This window comes from Pogona vitticeps, chromosome 2 (genome assembly GCF_051106095.1).
Source record: "Pogona vitticeps strain Pit_001003342236 chromosome 2, PviZW2.1, whole genome shotgun sequence".
NCBI classification, from domain to species: domain Eukaryota; kingdom Metazoa; phylum Chordata; class Lepidosauria; order Squamata; family Agamidae; genus Pogona; species Pogona vitticeps.
Window position 1 is genome coordinate 278,915,360 of NC_135784.1, and position 16,746 is coordinate 278,932,105.

A 16,746-nucleotide genomic window follows, 5' to 3' on the forward strand; every position below is an offset into this window, starting at 1 on the left:
ATGGTGGTGGGGAATCAGTATGCAATCAGAAATGCTCTGAACTATGCTAGATTATAGCAGCCCTAATTCTGCCCCTTCTGTTTAGGAATTTTCTTAAGAGAAGGAAAAAGATGGAAGGAAAAAATAAAAATAAGGAAGAATGTTGCTTCATCCAATGGCCAAACCATAATTTTTCACTATATGAACAAGCCTTTAATGATACTCAGGCTCACCTGCTTCTTCCTACTTCCACACTTCCTGCTTCATTCCCTTTCTTCCCAGTGGTTTTGTGCAAACCAGTAAACTATGGTTTGTCATAATCCTGCAACCAAGTGTTAGAACCAAGCTGCAACTGTGGTTCCCAAACACAAAACACAGTTTCCTGGTTTAGACAACAGTCAGCTGAGGGAGGGGATTGTAATGTATACGAGATTTAAGCTTGAAGTTTTCTAAATGACTTTGAGCCACAGTTTAACATTATCTCCAAAGTAGTCAAGTGATGCGGGGAAGGGAAAAAACAGAGAATCAGACCGAAAATTTGGAAGTTAAAACTGAGCGATTCCTTATGGCTGTTTGTGGATCTCAGGTCTGAAAAGTGACTTTAAAAATTACCTGCTGCTCTTGTTAAGGTTGTTCTTAAAAGGAAGAAGGAAAGGAAACATGCTTCTAGGAAAAGTAGAAATACTTTAACATTCCCCATTTTTCCTAATAATGTTTTATGTATGCTTTAACTGAGCCACTAAAACACAGTATATGCATTTTTCCCCTTGACTTGCTCGCTGGTCATACAGTGGACACAGAGAGTAAGCAAATAGAAAAATGACCTGTTTTTCTCCCCTTTAATATATCTATGAAAGGGAAGATTGAATGGAAGAAGTGACATCTCTTTTGCAATGACATCAGCAAGCTGTTCTTAAGAAGGTTCAAACTGTGTCTTGGTTTAGATAAAATTTAGCAGAAGAGATATAGTAAAGAAAACTTTGGTGAAAATGCTTCCCTGTCCATATAATACAAACATCAAAACATGTTTCCATTTCTGCTTTGTCACACCTACCTGCAATTCCTTGTAGCAGCCCACAGACATTAAAAATACTTTTCTTCATAATACTCTGTACACACATGGTGAAGACAGATACAAATGCGACAGCACAGAGTATCACGATCCCCACAGCAAGGAAAATAGCAGTAGCTTGCCAGAAACCACTGGCGATTTCACTGAAGTTCTCTGCGTAGGGGCCACAAAGTGTATCAGGCATGGAGGACTGCATATGTGGGATCCTGGTGCAACGTCCATAGATCCCTAAGGTGGGACGATACGGTTCCACTGATCCTCCTGTCCTGTTGTCTATATCCTCGAAACGTCCAGGTTTTGCCTTGCCAACCAACCAATCGGCGCTCATGAAGGCTATGAGCTCGGCAAATGCCACAACAATACTCAGGAGTGTCCACAACATTGAGCGGCAAGTGACAATGACATGACACATATTGCTGTCCAGTGCTTGAGGCCACTGCAACTAAGAGTGTGAAATCCAAGGCAAACAGGAACTGTAAAAACAGATACGTATAAATTTTGAAGGAAAGAAAAAGTCAAGGGTGGGAGAAATATCTTGTTTCTGGCTCAGATCTTCTCCAACACAAAAAATTGTTTTGCCAGCAATCCAGTCATTGATTCCAGATATCTAATTCCTCTTTTTCTCTTCTTGGGCTGCAGAGAACTGGAGGATGTGTGTCTGTGTTAATATTCATACTGGCACATGATGCTTCAGTTGTATGTGGGAGGCTACAGAGGACTGCCTACCGGTTTGACATCACATACCTAAAATGGAAAAAAAGAAGGCAGGGAGACAGCATGTTAGCACAGAAGAAAAAATGTTTAAAGCTACCCCCTCAGTTTCTGAAACAGTCCAAGTTTTTAACAGAGCTTTAACTCAACACAACATCCAAGAGTTCTAACATGGGCTTGTCTGCTGGAGATTTTCCAGGCTTTTAACCTCAGCAGGGTGGTTACTTTCCTATGGCCCTGCTGTACTTGCAGTATCAAATCCCACACCATTCAACTTAGCAGCGGTTTGTTAGAAGTTTACAAGTTTCACAGAAACACCCAAGTACATCCATCCATCCCTTCAAACTCTTGCTTGAAAACTATATGCTAATGGGTTGTCCACATTAGCAATGTTGAGGTAAAAGCAGGAACTTAGTTTAAAATCTTGCTTCTATTTGCATCTTAGATTGTAATGCTAAGGAATGCCTTGTCTCTGAGAATAAAGACACAATCAACTTGAAAATAATGATGCGTTTTAACATAATATTTCACTTAAGCTTGGCAATCTTCAGAATATCTTACAAATAATATTTAATAGTGAAAAGAAAAGTAGTGTAAAATAGATCAACTTGGGGGGGGGGAGGATAAAACCAACATAACAATGTAATTTAGAAGTCTTTAAAAAAATGATCTGCTTCCAGAAAAGGGCTCAACTCTTTCAGAAAACATTTCACAAGCTAAGCATAAAACTGAACAAGAGTTTTCCATGGATACTACCAGTGGTGGGATTCAGCAGGCCAACAAACGGTTCTGCAGAATCAATAATAAATTAGCTACCGGTTCTGTAGAACTGGTGCGAACCTGCTGAATCCCACCACTGGCCAGGATCAGTGGTGGGATTCAGCAGGCCAACAAACGGTTCTGCAGAACCAATAATACATTAGCTACCGGTTCTGTAGAACTGGTGCGAACCTGCTGAATCCCACCACTGGATACTACCCATCTAAACCAGAAAGGTGACATGACCTAGAAAATGACCAGAGTTTGAAAATTACTTTTTGGACTACAAGCCCCAGACTCTAAATATCTCTACATGAAGCAAGGTATTGTCAAAAGTGGATGTATGGGGAAAGAAGGGAAAGGGAAATGGAGTGATAGAAAAACAAAAGATAAGAGTTTAAGTCTCTAGTTGTGATGGAGGGGGAAAATAATCACATATTCCAGCATATGTTCTATCAGTTTACTTGCTGGAGTTAGCTTGTTCTCACCGATAAAGGCATTACCAAATATGAATTTGGATTTTTTTGTGGTGCTGGTGCTACGAAATATAGCCTCGTGTCCTTAAGCAAGCCAGAGAACAATCTGAAGCCATGTGGTTTACTACAAATGCTACCCAGGTTCTGGCACAGTAAGCTACCATCTGGAGTTATATGAGCTGCCTTCAGAGAATCTTGGAGCAACAGCTGGTAAAAGCATGATGAAATAAATAAACTGCAATAAAACGACACTGATTTGAAGCAGTTCCACACAACAAATAATTTGCATGCAAAGGTTTCATACACTGATCCACTCATCAGACAGGCATCTGTCCCACTGTTTACTGCACTGTGAAAATGGATTGGTTTGCTCTTTTTTGGGCGACCAGACATCATAATCACTAGAGTGATATAATCCCTCTCCAGAGTGCCCCTCCCTGCACCTTTTTGAGCAGCATCATCATCATCATCATCATCATCATCATCATCATCATCATCATCATCATCATCATCATCATCATCATCAAATTGATGCCTCACAAGACGAAATTAATTTATCCATGAGTCATGTCGTAATGCGAAAATTTCATCTTGCAAAGCGTGGTACTAATGGTTGTGCAATTTAAAACAAAAAACGGGGGGAAATTCGTCTTACGGAGCACGGCCATAGAAAAATTCATCTTGCGAGTCACCAAAAAAAATCGCAAAATGCTTTTGTCTTGCGAGTTTTTCATTGCGTGAGGCATTTGTCTTGCGAGGCATCACATCATCATCATCATCATATAGAACAGCAGAACTGGAAGGGTCCCTATGGACAATTGAGTCCAGACTCTATTAAGGAGGCACAGTGGGGAACTGAACTACTAAACAACTGAGCTATCCAGCAACAGGGGCTTGTACTTTTTCCATGGAGGTAGATTCACTTGAGTTTGGTCTGTTACAGCACATATAATTGCTGAGTATGGAACAAGAAGTGAGCCTTAAGCTGTCAAGTCTCATTCCATTGTCAATTTCCAGCATTGCAAAACAGCTTAATAAACGAGTCACTTCAAGATATCAGCAAATTGAACACTTCCCCTGCTCCTCAGTAAAGGGGCATGGGAAATAAAATTATTATTATTATGACTCAACTTGACCACTGGTGATGCACTGCAGTACTTACTGTAGATTAAATTCTTTTAAAACATTCTTTGTCTTGTCTAACATTCTGCTCAATAAACTGTTTGCAACTGAAACAGAAATTCACAAGAGAATTTCTATAGGCCCAATTTTATTTTGTCCTTCTAACCTTCTTTCTCTAGAGCAGATCTTGAGAGCAGATTTTGAAAGTTTCAGTTGTGGGCAGTTTCGGCTGGCACTTTAGACAAGGCAAATATAGTATTTAAAAAAATTAATCTAAGTGATGCAGCACATCAGTGATGGTCTAGCAGAGTCAAAAAAAAGAGGGTAATGGGATGTCCTAAATGGCTTGCTTATTAACTTGTTGATAGATATCCTGAATGTCTTGCTTATTATGCCACTTCATAAAATCAGAAATCGATAAAGATGCAGGACAGAGTTGTTTGAAGTCCAAATGCTATTTGGATGTGAGGACTGCACCTCCACTCAACCTTTTTAGACTGCATCAACCTGCTTCAAAAGGGCCAGTGTAGATAGTTTGTGAGTTTCGTCATTCATCATGCTATCGAAAGGAGGCAATTCAAAGGGGAAAGTCAGACCTGTGCGAGCACTCTTGAATTTAATACTAGCTGAATGAAAGCAAAGCCTTAATAGGAAGATGACTGGTATGTTTTCTTAATTTAAAAAGGCAATAAAAATGGCTCAGCCTTCAGATACACTAAATAGAGCAAGGCAAAGAGCTAGTTCAGTTCACAACTTGACTTCTGGCAGAGATTAAAAGACTAGAAGCATCCTTGTCAGGAAGGCTGATGGGCATGTGGTGCAAACACACCCTCTGTAAATAACAAAAGTTCGGTATCAGTTGCCAGAACAGCAAATCCTCTCAGCATGTCCACTTTCAATAATAAACTGGAAGAAAGGAACAAGAATAATAGTCCCTTTTTTCTTTGTTCATGTTATCAAGGAGGTGAAGAGTTGAACAGACACTTCCAGTTGGAAGGTAAAGCGTTAAATCAACTTTGCACAAGAGAATTTCTACCAGAACAACTTGATTTTCTCCTTCTATCCTCTCTTCCACAGCAGTACTTGAGAACAGATTTGGAGGACGCACCGGTAGCTGTCTGTGGTGGAGGGGGAATCTCCCTCTACCCAATTGTACTGAAAGAATAACACATTTTGATTTTTGTTGAACTCATTACTGAATCAAGTTGTAAGAAAAACTTGCACAGCTAGTGAAAGTCATTTGCAGGCAGGGTGGATCTGATTTAATTCAAATGGATTTAAATCACTACTTAAATCATAATTTAAATCAAACAACTAGATTTTTGAATGATTTAAATAAAAAATATTTAACAATTTTTAATTGTGATTTGATTTACCCTGTTTGCAATTAAGCAGAGCAAAAGTAAGCTAAAGAAAAAGGAACAGTTTTAGAAGAGGTAGCTGTATTAGTCTCTGCAAGCATATCAGACAAAAAGAAAAAAGAAAAAGGAACAACTATCTAGTGCAATGAAACTGCCCCTAGACACGTAGGAAAAAGCAAGGGTTGTACTTTTTAAAGAAAGAGTGGTATCATCTGAAAGCTGAAAGGAAAAGCACTCACAATGTGAGCAACTACCATGTGACAGTCCAGTGATACCAATGGACCTGAAATCTGAGTCAGAAGCAAACCTCAGTGTAATTGCCAGATTGTATTTTAAAATCTCAGAACTTAGTGTTTCCAAGTATGATTCGGCCCCCTCTACAGGTTGCAGAAGTTTTGTGTACAGTGTACAGGGCTGCCAATACCTATATTCAGCTCCCAACTGCCACCCCTGCTGTACATGTATCTTGTCACATCCCAATGCCGCAAAGGCATCAGGCAAGTTCTTCCCTTTATTTATTTATTTATTTATTTATTTATTTATTTATTTATTTATTTATTTATTTATTTATTTATTTATTTATTTATTTTATTTATTTATTTATTTATAGCCCACCCATCTAGTCATATAGACTACTCTGGGCGGGTAACAACATATCATATAACAAATTTCTGTACAGTTGAAAATCACGGCAATATATTATTAAAAAACACAATGATCCAAGATGGGAGAAAACACAAGAAACAAAAATCAGACAGTGGATGGAGGAAAGGCTTGCTTGAACAGCCAGGTTTTCAGTTGGTGTTGAAGATGCCCAGGGAAGGGGCCATGCGAATCTCAGGAGGGAAGCTATTCCAAAGACGAGGAGCCACTGCCAAGAAGGCCCGGTTCCTTGTTTTTTTCCTTCCGGGCTTCCCTCGGCGTTAGGCTCCTCAGTCTCACCTCCTGGCTAGATCGGGTGATACGGGTAGATCTAGGTGGGAGAAGGCGTTCTGTCAGGTAACGAGGCTCTAAACCGTTTAGGGCTTTATACGTAAGTGTTAAGACTTTGAAATCTACGCTGAACCGAACAGTCAGCCAATGAAAGGCGGCCAGAGTGGGAGTAATATGTTGATGTTTCCTTACCCCACTAAGAAGTCTGGCCACCGCATTCTGCACCATCTGGAGTTTCTTGTTTCAGCAAGGAAACAGTACTGCTCTGCATATTCTAGCTAGGTATCCAATGGCCAAAACCCAAACCAGCCTTTGTGCACAAACAAGTACTCCTTAAAGCATGACATTCCCTTGCCCGGCATTACAGCTAAGTAAAATGCAACAATCACCTTGAGAAACAAGCACTGAGAGGCGGCAGCAGCAGCAGCCTGTCAACAGTTCCTGGTTGACTCCTTGTCTGAGAGAACTGTTCATGTAACTAACCTGTCCTGAACTTCTTAACCTAACCTGCTACTAGTGGTATGTAGTGAACTGCATAATCCCACTGTCTGTACTGAAATGATATTTAACTCCTTTTTCAACTCGTCTCCGTACATGGAATGGCAGGGGTACCTCCTTGTCCCCTATCCCTGGCTGGCAGCAACATTTTTAGGTCATGGGTCTACACTGAGGACTCCTTTTGTGCTCTTGCCTTGGAAGCAGAAAAAACAAACAAACCAGGGGCTAGAGAAAAATTGCACTAACAGCAGCAACTATGGACAATATAAATTCAGTTTTGCACAATCAGGCCTCAAGAACACCTAACAAGATTGGGTTTTTAAAAATACACATACAGATAATGAAGTTTATTATCCAAGTGATAACCAAGTGGGTTCCAGATCAAATCAAACATGAACTCTCACTAGAAAGCAAAATGACAAAGTCAACACTATCGTTCTTTGAACATGTCACAAGAAGACAAGACTCAATGGAAAGGGAAACGATTCAATAGAGATTCAATAGAGGAAGTCATGGCCTCGAGTGTGAAAGACCCAAGCAGTAAAATTAATAAAGAACGTTTTGGAAGTCACTAATTCATAGTGTTCTCTGTCTGAGAAGCAGCTTTGTTATATATAGCAATAACAGATTCAGATTAACTCTAAAATGGTTACATACTTAATCCAGATTCAAACGTATGTAAATGGAGTAATGAAAATAATTATTTAACTCAATATCAGACAACTTTACATATTCCTGATACTGAATATGTGGAACTGGATCATATTTAGAGCAGACTCATGGAAATTAACACAAATTAAATAACACATTATGTATATAAATTACACTGAAATAGTTACGATGTGGCGGCACTGCGGGTTAAACCGCGGAAGCCTCTGTGCTGCAAGGTCAGAAGACCTGCAGTTGTAAGATTGAATCCACGTGACGGAGTGAGCCCCCGTCGCTTGTACCAGCTCTCGCCAACCTAACGGTTTGAAAGAATGCAAAATGCAAAAATGCAAGTAGATAAATAGGTACCACCACGGTGGGAAGGTAACGGCGTTCTGTGTCTAGTCGCGCTGGCCATGTGACCATGGAAACTGTCTACGGACAAGCACTAGCTCTATGGGTTGGAAACGAAGATGAGCACTGCCGCCCAGAGTCGGACACAACTGGACAAATTGTCAAGGGGAAACGTTTACCTTTTTAACCTAAATTCCCTCCAAGTATGATTACATCTGAATTGATCTCCGTATCAATCATGCAATCCTAAACATGTTTATTCAGAAGTGAGGTCTAGTGAGTTTATTAGGACTTACTACCAAATAATTTAGTACAGAGTTATGGCCTAAGTATAAAATCTGTTTATAGATTTGATCCATGAAATATCATCTGCTAGTATTATGTTGTAAGTAAAGGCAATGATAAGTCTTATGATAGTATTTAATACAGTTGTGCCCCGCTGGACGATTACCCCGCTCTATGACGAATCCGCATTACATTGATGTATTTGCGATTGCTTTTGCGATTGCAAAACAATGGTTTAATTGGGGAAATTTCGCTTAGCGATGATTTTTCGCTTTACGATGATCAGCAAACAGCTGATCGTCAGGTTTCAAAATGGTCACCAACTTTCAAAATGGCCCCTGCTGTTTTCTAGGACGGATTCCTCGCTATACAGGCACCGAAAATGGCCATCGTATGGAGGATCTTCGCTGGACGATGAGGTATTCAGCCCACTGGAACGCACTGAACGGTTTTCAATGTGTTTCAATGGTTTTTTTCATTTCGTTTGACAATGTTTTCGCTCTACATCGATTTCGCTGGAACAAATTAACATCGTCAAGCGAGGCACCACTGTACTTCCATATTTTTCTTTCTCTTTCTTTCTCTTCTTTATTCTTTAGCAATGTCTCCATTATGACTGTCTTTGTACATGAAACAACTTCCAACCTTTATGATGAAAGTTGCTTAGATTAAGCATGCTTTCCCTTTCACTCAAAATCTTAAGGCTATCTACAGTGACAATCAACAGTGACAACACCTATTACATCACATAAATATTAATTTCCAGAGAGAGAGACCTATATTTCAATCTGGATAAATTATGGTAAATGTTTGTCTAATTGAGTTCAGAAAAATTAGACATTTCCCATCCCACTGTACCCCACTTATCAGTTTCATAAGCAATCAAAATCCACTGCAGTCGAAGAACCAAAGAGCCTATGAAAGATATTTAACACTATCTCATTCAGAAAGAATTCAGAAATCAAAGCTATTCTATGAAGTCAATAATGCTTAGGATCAAAAATGTGTTGGATAGTTTATTCAATGTAAACCAAATTTGCTCCATGACATTCTTTGGACTGTTTCCTTTCTAGTTGTGTGAGCAACTACCAGAATTCAGCTTTGCACAAAAGAAAAGGATGGGCAACAACATTTTACTAAGAACAACAAACGATGTAAGGAGGCAACTTCAAGAAGACTGGAGCACCACTTTCTGCTCTCACAATCCTCCAGAGGTGACAATATGCCAACAGTTTTAAAAAATGAAACCCAAAGTGGCCAGTGTCGAAAAATTGCTACTTTTTGTGCTAAATGGAGCAATAGGGTAGGTGTGTGTGTTGGGGGGTATTTTATGTGCCATCAAGTCAGAACCAATTTATAGCAGCCCTGATGGTTGTTGTTTAGTCAATAAATCGTGTCCGACTCTTTGTGACCCCATGGACCAGAGCACGCCAGGCCCTCCTGTCTTCCACTGCCTCCTGGACTTGGTTAAATTCATGTTGGTAGCTTCGATGACACTGTCCGGCCATCTCGTCCTCTATCATCCCCTTCTTGCCTTCACACTTTCCCAACATCAGGGTCTTTATCAGGGAGTCTTCTCATGAGATGGCCAAAGTATTGGAGCCTCAGCTTCAGGATCTGTCCTTCCAGTGAACACTCAGGGTTGATTTCCTTCAGAATGGATAGGTTTGTTCTCCTTGCAGTCCAGGGGACTTTCAAGAGTCTCCTCCAGCACCACAATTCAAAAAGATCATCTTCGGGAGTCAGCCTTCTTTATGGTCCAGCTCTCACTTCCATACATTGCTACTGGAAAAACCATAGCTTTGACTATTCGGACCTTTCCTGCCTTTCACATGATATATTCTGCATGTAAGTTAAATAAGCCAGGGGACAATATACAGCCCCTTCATGGATTGCTGCCTTGTCGTTGCGAAGGGGCTTGAGTAATTCAGAGAAGCTATAGGCTATGCCGTGCAGGGACAGGTCATAGTGGAGAGTTCTGACCTAGAGCAGGAACTGGCAAATGTGACCAGCTCTATAAAAGCCAATATCTTAGCTCTTTGCTAGTCTAGAGCATTCAGGTGTGTGTTAGCACAATGCCAAGGAGGAAACACATCAACAATGATCATAGAGAAGCAACTGTTGCTGCCCATCAATCTGGGAAGGGTTAATAAGGCCATTTCCAAACCATTTAAAATCAACCATTCTACAGTGAGGAGGATTATCCACAAGCAGAAATCATTTAAGACCATTGCCGATCTTCCTAGGAGTGGACGCCCAAGCAAATTCACCCCAAAGATCAGATCATACAATGCTCAGAGAAATTGCAAAAAACCCAAGAGTTACATCTCAGACTCTACAGACATCAGTTTACATGTGAAATGTTAAAGTTCATGGCAGTACAATTAGAAAAAGACTGAACAAGTATGCTTTGTTCAGAAGGTTCACCATGAGAAAGCCTCTTATCTCTAAAAAGAACGTGGCAGCATGGCTCAGGTTTGCAAAGTTGCATCTGGACAAACCACAAGACTTCTGGAACAATGTCCTTTGGACAGATGAGACCAAAGGGGAGATGTTTGCCCATAACGCACAGCACCACGTTTGGCAAAAATCAAACACTTTATACCAACTGTCAAGCACAGTAGTGGACGGATGATGATTTGGACTTGTTTTGCAGCCACAGGACCCATGCACCTTGCAGTCATTGAGTCAACCATGAACTGCACTGTATACCAGAGTATTCTAGAGTCATACATGAGGCCATCTGTCCAACAGCTAAAGCTTGGCCAAAACTGTGTCATGCAACAGGTCAATGATCCCAAGCACACTAGCAAATCTACAACAGAATGGCTGAAAAATAAAAGAATCAAGGTGTTGCAATAGCTCAGTCAAAGTACAGACCTCAACCTGTTTGAAATGCTGTGATGGAAACTTAAGAAAGTTGTGCATAAACAAGTGCCCACAAACCACAATGAAATGAAGGAACACTGTAAAGAAGAGTGGGCCAAAATTCCTTCACAATGATGTGAAAGACTGACAAAGTTATACAAAAACAATTACTTAAGTTAGAAGGTATTACAGATGTACTTAGTTTTTTACATGTGGCTTCTCCATTTTGGCTTTAATTTAGTTAAATAAATCATGACACAGTATATTATGTCATGTTATTCATCTGAGGTTGTATTTACCTAATTTTCAAACCTGCTATGGACCAGATAATTTAATTATGTCCTGATCACAGATGCGGATATTCGTATTCATAAACAAATACGAATATCCCCGACTCAGCTGCACCTAAAGTGGGTCTTGCCCTCATCCACTCATGCATCCCAGTGCTGCAAAGGTCCCACTCTCCCCACCAACTGTGGCAGTAGCTTCGCTATCTCCCTACTCAGCTGGCCACTCCAGGCAGGGGGCAGGAGGACAAGTCTCCCCACATGGCTGCACAGTGGAGCTACTGCCACAATTGGTAGGAAGAGCAGGACCTTCACAGTGCCAGGATACATGAGTGGATGAGGGCAAGACTCACATTAGGTGAAGATGGGACGGGGATATTCATATTCATTTACGAATACAAATATCGTCATCTGTAGTCCTGCTGCATAAAACCATAGAATTCAAAGAGGGTGCACTGTATTTTTCACATGACTGTATATGGGTAGGTACTGGAAATGAATATACAATGTGGAGTTGCTGAGGTCCTGGAACAGTGTTCCAGGGCTGTGTATTGTTATCACAGTGCAACACACATAGCTGTAAAAAAAAGTTGGATTCTCAGATTTGGTTTGCTAAAAAAGCTGGAGCAAGAAAGGAAATAGCTGCAAGATAGACTGGCCAGTGATTCTTTCCCTCTTTTATTTTTTACTTTGGGTACAGAGAGTTTGCTCAAGCCATCTGTGTTTATTTTACTAATGCTCTTTGCACCACAGAAATCCTTCTATTATGAATCACCTCGGTCATTTCTTTTTGCCTGCACTGGCACTGCATGTTAGTCAGGAGGATGTGTAAGAAAACTGTCTTGAAGTTATTTGGGATACAAGGAATCTGGACTCAATTGTAAGAGAAGAGGAATGGCTAGGAAGCTTCTACCCCCTTCGAGTTTCACAAACTGTGCTTTCTTGTTTCTTTTGAAAGAAAGCATTAATTCACCAGCCTCCCCAAACTTCTCTCCATTGAATCCTCTCCTGCTTTGTCAACTAACCTTTATAAAAGTGCCTTTTGGCTCAATGTAAATAAATAGTTGGAGGGCCACACAAGACAGTTGAAATGGGACCATGAAAAGGAAAGAAAAGCAGCAGGCACAGTCAGAACTTTTCTTTTCATGTTCAGAACAGTCTGCAATGAAATCATGCAGGAGTACAGTATGTATATTTTTTGTGAACCTAACACAAAGTTAACATCTTGCTGCCTAAAATGAGAAAATGACTCCTAGAACTTTGGCACTTATTCCCTAAACTGTTATTCATTACTGGATCTCTTACTCTTGGAGAATACTTTGAGCAATGAACAGCAAAAGTTGCAGCTATTCATATTGTGATTTAAAAGTACTGCCATTTAAAGGCACACAAATGAACTCACACACATACTGGGGGAAAAGGGTTCCAATCAGCTTTGTCCAACTTGACAAAACTCCCTTTTGACATCCCTTGGACTAAAAAGTTGCTATAGCTCTTTCTGTATAAAAGAACAACAAAACAGATAAAGCCAATGGAGACTCATGAATCTGGGTGTGATTACTGTTATTTCCTGATTCACTTCAACATGTTTCCATGGTGTTTTCCATACATACTGGGAGCAAAATAATGACCCCTCAGCCTTTTCAGAGCATACTTATCCATAATTTTACCAGCACTCTCTAGTGTTATTCTCTCTACCTTTCCCCTCCATTGTTCCATAGTTTATGCAATGACCACCATGCCTGAAGGTTTAAGAAAGTTGAAAAATCTAGATTCCCGCTCAGGTAGAAACATTCACATGACCAACATCTCCTCTTCAAATTGTTGGTAACTGCATGAGCAAAGTGACATTGGAGGATTTAAGGCAGTGGTTCCCAATGTTGGATGCCCACATGTTCTTGGAACTGCAGCTTTCAGAAACCATCACCACTAGCTGTTCTGGCAAAGGCTTCTGGGGGTTGCGGTCCAAGAGCATCTGGGGATCTATGGCTGAGAACCACTGGTGTAAGATAAAGAGTCCTTTCTTCTTGCATGCTCAGTTCTCTGATATTGACCTTAAAAAGGTAAAAAAAGTATGGTCCTATTGTTCCTTGAAGGATGACCCAAGACCTATGGAATGTGGTGATCCTTTGTCTCTAAGCAAGCAGAGATGGAAGTCTATGGACAAGAAAAGTTTTTCTTCAGAAGCCTTCTTGTATAGCAAGGAGGAAGTTCTACTACTGGGGTTCTGATGCCAGTAAGAGCTGAAAACAGCCATGTCAGCCTCATTATCATTGATATCATACACAGTATCAACTACTGCTGCTGGAGGCATCAGCTAAAGCTTTAAAAGCAGTGTTTATCCTTCTGTCCCCTTGGTGCTACAGTATGTACCCCCAAATCCTCAACTCAGCAAATACTATTTACTGTAATTTAAAAAGTGTCACACTGCTTCTTCTGCTGCTTCTTCCTCTTCCTCCACATGGTAACCACTTAAATCCTAGTTGTTAATTGCATTTTTATTAAAGGTCATCATCTAAAGCTTATTTATCTCCAAGCAGAATAGGCCTATAGGATGAAAGGAACTTGTTAAATCAACCCTTTCAACCTAAGAATTTTTCAAGGAAGCAGCTCTTCTAGCCTATCACAGAAAAAAACAACAAAGAGCCCTATGGCACCTTTGAGGCTAACCTATTTTATTTCACATAAGCTTTCGTGGGCTGTACTCTTTGGAACCCATGTTTCCAATGAGCCTATTGATTCAATGGGTGTAATTTAGTCAAGACTAAGAACTGGATTTTTTTATGTGCTATCAATTTACTTCTGAATTTTAATAGGGTTTTCAAAGTGTGTGAGATGTTCAAGGAGCAGTTTACTATTATTAGCTCCAGTGAATTTCCACGGCTGAGCAAGGATTTGAACCCAAGTGCCCTGAGTTCTAGTCTATCCACTATACCACACCAGCTTTATCCACAAATGTTTAACAAATTTATTGAGAATGTAATAATCAGCAACTCTGACCCTATTCAGTGCCACACAATCTGTGGTACAGATGAAGTTTTAAAATAGAGAGGTTACCTACCTGTAACCATGGTTCTTCTAGTGGTCATCTGTGAATCCACACAGTTGGGTTGTTCTGCACCTGCACAGGACCTCTTGGAAGTTTCTAGAGCTTAAAGACATGTGATTAGTAGGATGTTCCCCTGTGGAGCGCATGCTCCGCCTGCCAGAAGTCCCCTCAGTTTCTGTAAGAGTCCACCACTGTCAGAGAACTGTATTAAAAAAGACAATGTGATGGACAGAGGGGAGGATGGGCAGGAGTGTGGATTCACAGAGGACCACTAGAAGAACCATGGTTACAGGTAGGCAACCTCTCTTTCTTTTTCATGGCCTCTGTGAATGCACACAATTGGGTGACTGACAAGCTCGCTCACTGGATGGTGAGATGTCATGGTAGAACGGAGATCAAAACAGCTCTGTCAAAAGCAGCATCATTTTTTGTCTTGTTTTGCATCAAGATGGTAATGTCTCATGAAGGTCGATGGAGTATACGGCAGATGTGAGGAAGTTCTATTCCATGCTGGAAGGCAGTAGAAGCTGACAGCGCTCTGGTAGAATGAGCTTTAAAGTGTTCAGGCAGAAAAGGCAACGGTCGTGACCGTCGTCGGTAAGCGGGATCTTATTCATGCAGAGCATGCACCGCTTTAAGGGCCCTGGGGAAAGGGGAAGGGGAAGTGGTGTGGGTGGAGGGAGAAAAATGAGGGAAGATGAAAAATGAAGGGAATAAATTCAAAAGGTCAGCGGATACCTCACAGGGGAAACGTCCAACAAAAGAGATGATTGTAAGAGAAAATAAATGATCTCAGTAATAGAAGGATCTTAGTGATCATGCAATCGCTCTAGCGTTCCGAAATAGGTCCAACTTAAGCGGCGGCTAAAAGGACCTGAGGGGACTTCTGGCGGGCAGAGCATGCGCTCCTTGGGGGAAACGTCCTACTAATCACTTGTCTTTAAGCTCTAGAAACATCCGAGAGGTCCTGCACAGGCACAGAACAACCCAACTGTGTGCATTCACAGAGGCCACAAAGAAGAGCCTCTCCTTGTCTGTCTGAAAACTTACAGGATTGCCAGTCTTTATGTTATCATATACCTAAATCTGTGCTCATAGAGAAGTGGGGCAGTGTAATTTGTTTATCTCCACATAAAGGGCCTCACCACTAAGCAGCAAATGTGATTCTATGAGTTCTTTTCATGTACACCGTATGTTACTTCTGCTTGCCTTTGCTTCAACTTGCACAGGAGAAAGCAAATGGTGTGTATAACCAATAGGGCTACAATGCTCGGAGCTAGGCACTGTGTAAAGATGAGACGGGAAGTTCCTGCTTGTCTTTGGATGCAGCATAACTGGGTGGCTGTTATCTATCCAGCGTCTAATAATGTGGCTAATATTTCCACATTGCTGCTTCTCTGCATTTCTGTAAGGTTGTGAAGAGATGCCAATGTGGCATGGCAAGAATTGCTCGTATCCAAAAAGTGTGATGTTATTCAACAAATACATGTACTGATTGTTCTAACACTGGAAAGGAAATATTCTACTCTTAACTTGTAATATGAAAAGTGAAATGAGAATCAACATGGAACGTAACATCCATTAGGCTACTTATACTGTGATATTCTGACCCCTACTTGCTTAACCGAGAAATGGGAATGTGTTCCATTTTTGGACTATCATTCAGAACGGCCAAGGTACCCTGGGAGCTGCAGTCCAAAAAAAAGAAGCAATGTTTCCCATATCTGGTATAATCTTACTTCAACAAAACATGACATACTGTGCTTTAGTAGTAAAAAGGTCAGACTCCTAATGTTTTTCAACATTATCAAAGTTTCAATTTCCTGGACTGTGGATTTCTTCCAATTACTCTTTGTTATTGCATTTCAAATTCCTTAGGTCTCCAGCCATAGCTCTGTGTTTTGAAAACTTATTGAAGATTTGCTGTAGTTCCAAAACTTATTAAAACCTCTATATGGGAAACAGAAAGCAGACAGCATGGTTATTTCTTGGTATTTCAAGAGAAAGGTGCACGTTTCAGCGGGGAAAAGTGTGCACTACATGGAGTGATCTTGGCCACAATCACTGGGATAACATAACCATTCAAGAATTTATAAGTGGGAGGGAAATTAGGAATTTTGCCTCTTTTGTTCCAGATGAAATCATTCCAAATGAAATCATTCAATGTTTGAGGTTTCCAGATGAAATCCCCTTTCTTGTATGTCTATGTTATCTCTTCAGACACAACCAAACACAGATTCTACCTTATCTAGTACAGTGTTGAAATGGACCTCTTTTGTTCTAAAGTGGGACTCCATATCTAAACTTCAAAAGGTGGTGGTGGTGGTCATGTCCAAATGTAGGA

General features: G+C 40.6%; 3 protein-coding genes across 4 annotated transcripts in view; 1 reads left to right on the top strand and 2 right to left on the bottom strand.

Annotated features, from left to right (window-relative positions):
- Positions 1-1,464, bottom strand: part of LHFPL2 (LHFPL tetraspan subfamily member 2) — a 29,509-nt gene extending 28,045 nt beyond the window's left edge. The window contains exon 1 of the mRNA XM_020804084.3: positions 1,034-1,464. Within this exon, the coding sequence (XP_020659743.1) occupies positions 1,034-1,463 (430 nt within the window). The 5' untranslated portion in view covers position 1,464. The remainder of the gene's footprint in view (positions 1-1,033) is intronic.
- The window catches only part of SCAMP1 (secretory carrier membrane protein 1), an 81,710-nt gene extending 72,262 nt beyond the window's left edge, over positions 1-9,448 (top strand). The window contains exons 11-12 of the transcript XR_012084506.2: positions 8,551-8,617; positions 9,272-9,448. The gene's annotated coding sequence lies outside the window, so the exon portion shown is untranslated. The remainder of the gene's footprint in view (positions 1-8,550; positions 8,618-9,271) is intronic.
- Positions 1,663-16,746, bottom strand: part of ARSB (arylsulfatase B) — a 216,298-nt gene continuing 201,214 nt past the window's right edge. For both annotated transcript variants that reach the window (XM_072992679.2, XM_078384528.1), the window contains one exon: positions 1,663-1,795. In XM_072992679.2, the coding sequence (XP_072848780.2) occupies positions 1,788-1,795 (8 nt within the window). In that variant the 3' untranslated portion in view covers positions 1,663-1,787. The remainder of the gene's footprint in view (positions 1,796-16,746) is intronic.